This window comes from Corvus brachyrhynchos, unplaced genomic scaffold, assembly GCF_000691975.1.
Source record: "Corvus brachyrhynchos isolate BGI_N302 unplaced genomic scaffold, ASM69197v1 scaffold1103, whole genome shotgun sequence".
Taxonomy (NCBI): domain Eukaryota; kingdom Metazoa; phylum Chordata; class Aves; order Passeriformes; family Corvidae; genus Corvus; species Corvus brachyrhynchos.
Genome location: NW_008236980.1, coordinates 312,353 through 313,738, shown reverse-complemented (window position 1 = coordinate 313,738; position 1,386 = coordinate 312,353). Strand labels below are relative to the sequence as shown.

Here is a 1,386-nt window from a genome sequence, read left to right as displayed (position 1 = left end):
ACGTAGGCCTGGCGCAGGGACACCAGCACGGGCCCCGCCGTGCGCCCTGCCACCCACTCCTCCGCCTCCATGGCCGCCTCGGGGCCCGCCGTATCCGGGTACAGGTCGTCCTGGAACAGGTCAGACTGCCCCCCCGACAGGGTCAGAGGGGTGGCGTCCTCAGGGGGACCCCCAGAGAGACGCGTGGACCCCCCCCATCGCTCCTGTGTCCTGCTCAGGGACCTCACACACAGACCCCACAGGGACCCCCACACAGCCTGATTAGGGACCCCTTACCCAGTCACCTCCTGTGTCCTGCCCAGGAACCCCCCCACAGCCCCATGTCCTGCCCCATGACCCCTCTCAGTCCCCCCTGGAGACTCCCACCAGCCCTACTGGGTCCCCCCATGCCAAATTCCCCCATCCCCACCCCGCTCCCATCCCCACCGACCTTCCTTGGCACGGTCATGATGATGGGCTCACACTTGCGCTCGTGCAGCTTGTAGAACCTGCCGGGGGAGCAGAGGGGGTCATGGAGGGTTTGGTGGGGGGGTCTGGCGGTCCCTCACCTTGTCCCCCGCGTCCCTGTGCCCACCTGGCGATCTCGCACTTGCTGACGTCCAGCCCGCGCTTGGGCATCCAGCCCATTCCCCGCTGGGGCTCCTTGCTGGTGAAGGTGTTGAGGAAGTGGATGTAGGGCGGCTCCTCCGTGATCTCGAAGTACCGGATGCTCGAGTCCCCCTGGGGACACACCGTTAGGAGGGTCCCTGGCTCCGGGGGTGCCACCAGCGGGGTGGGGGGCTCCGTACCTTGCCACAGACGTAGACCACGTTGGTGTCGGGGTCGTAGAAGGGCAGCAGAGCCCCGTTGCTGGAGTCCAGCTCCTGCAGCCCCATGGGCTCCTCCAGGTTCTCCTGCGGTGGGGTGAGGTGTCAGGCACACGGGGGTCCCCCAAATGGTCCTGGGGGACTCCCGGGGTGCCACTCACCGTGTCCCACAGCGCCAGTTGCCGCTCGCTCATGCGGCTGAAGCCGGTGGTGAAGATCTTGCCGTCGGCCAGGAAGATGGCGCGCATGGGACGGGCCCCCTCGTGCGCCCGCTCCTTCTCCTGGGGGGCACGGCCGTCACCGGCACCCGCAGCACCCCGGGGACGGGCACCGAGGGACAGGGGACAGCGGGGAGAACCAGGGGACAAGGACACCCAAGGGACACGGGACAACGGGGTGCACCAAGGGACGAGAGCAGGGAGCAGGGGACTCCGCCCAGGAACCAGCGCAGGGCCGCGCCCTGGTGACACAGGCCCCCCGGGGGGGTGGGGACACTCACGGCCACCACGGTGCCGCGGCGGGGGTCGATGACACGGACGCTTTTGTCCTTGCAGGCGGTGCAGAAGCGGGAGCCATCACG

At 68.9% G+C, this 1,386-nt stretch overlaps 1 protein-coding gene across 1 annotated transcript in view; it reads right to left on the bottom strand.

Moving 5' to 3' along the window:
- Positions 1-1,386, bottom strand: part of LOC103611856 (coronin-1B) — a 28,696-nt gene that overhangs the window by 1,583 nt on the left and 25,727 nt on the right. The window contains exons 6-11 of the mRNA XM_017728623.1: positions 1,306-1,385; positions 968-1,087; positions 789-893; positions 575-720; positions 431-488; positions 3-125 (exon numbers count right to left, since the gene is read on the bottom strand). Of these exons, the coding sequence (XP_017584112.1) occupies positions 3-125; positions 431-488; positions 575-720; positions 789-893; positions 968-1,087; positions 1,306-1,385 (632 nt within the window). The remainder of the gene's footprint in view (positions 1-2; positions 126-430; positions 489-574; positions 721-788; positions 894-967; positions 1,088-1,305; position 1,386) is intronic.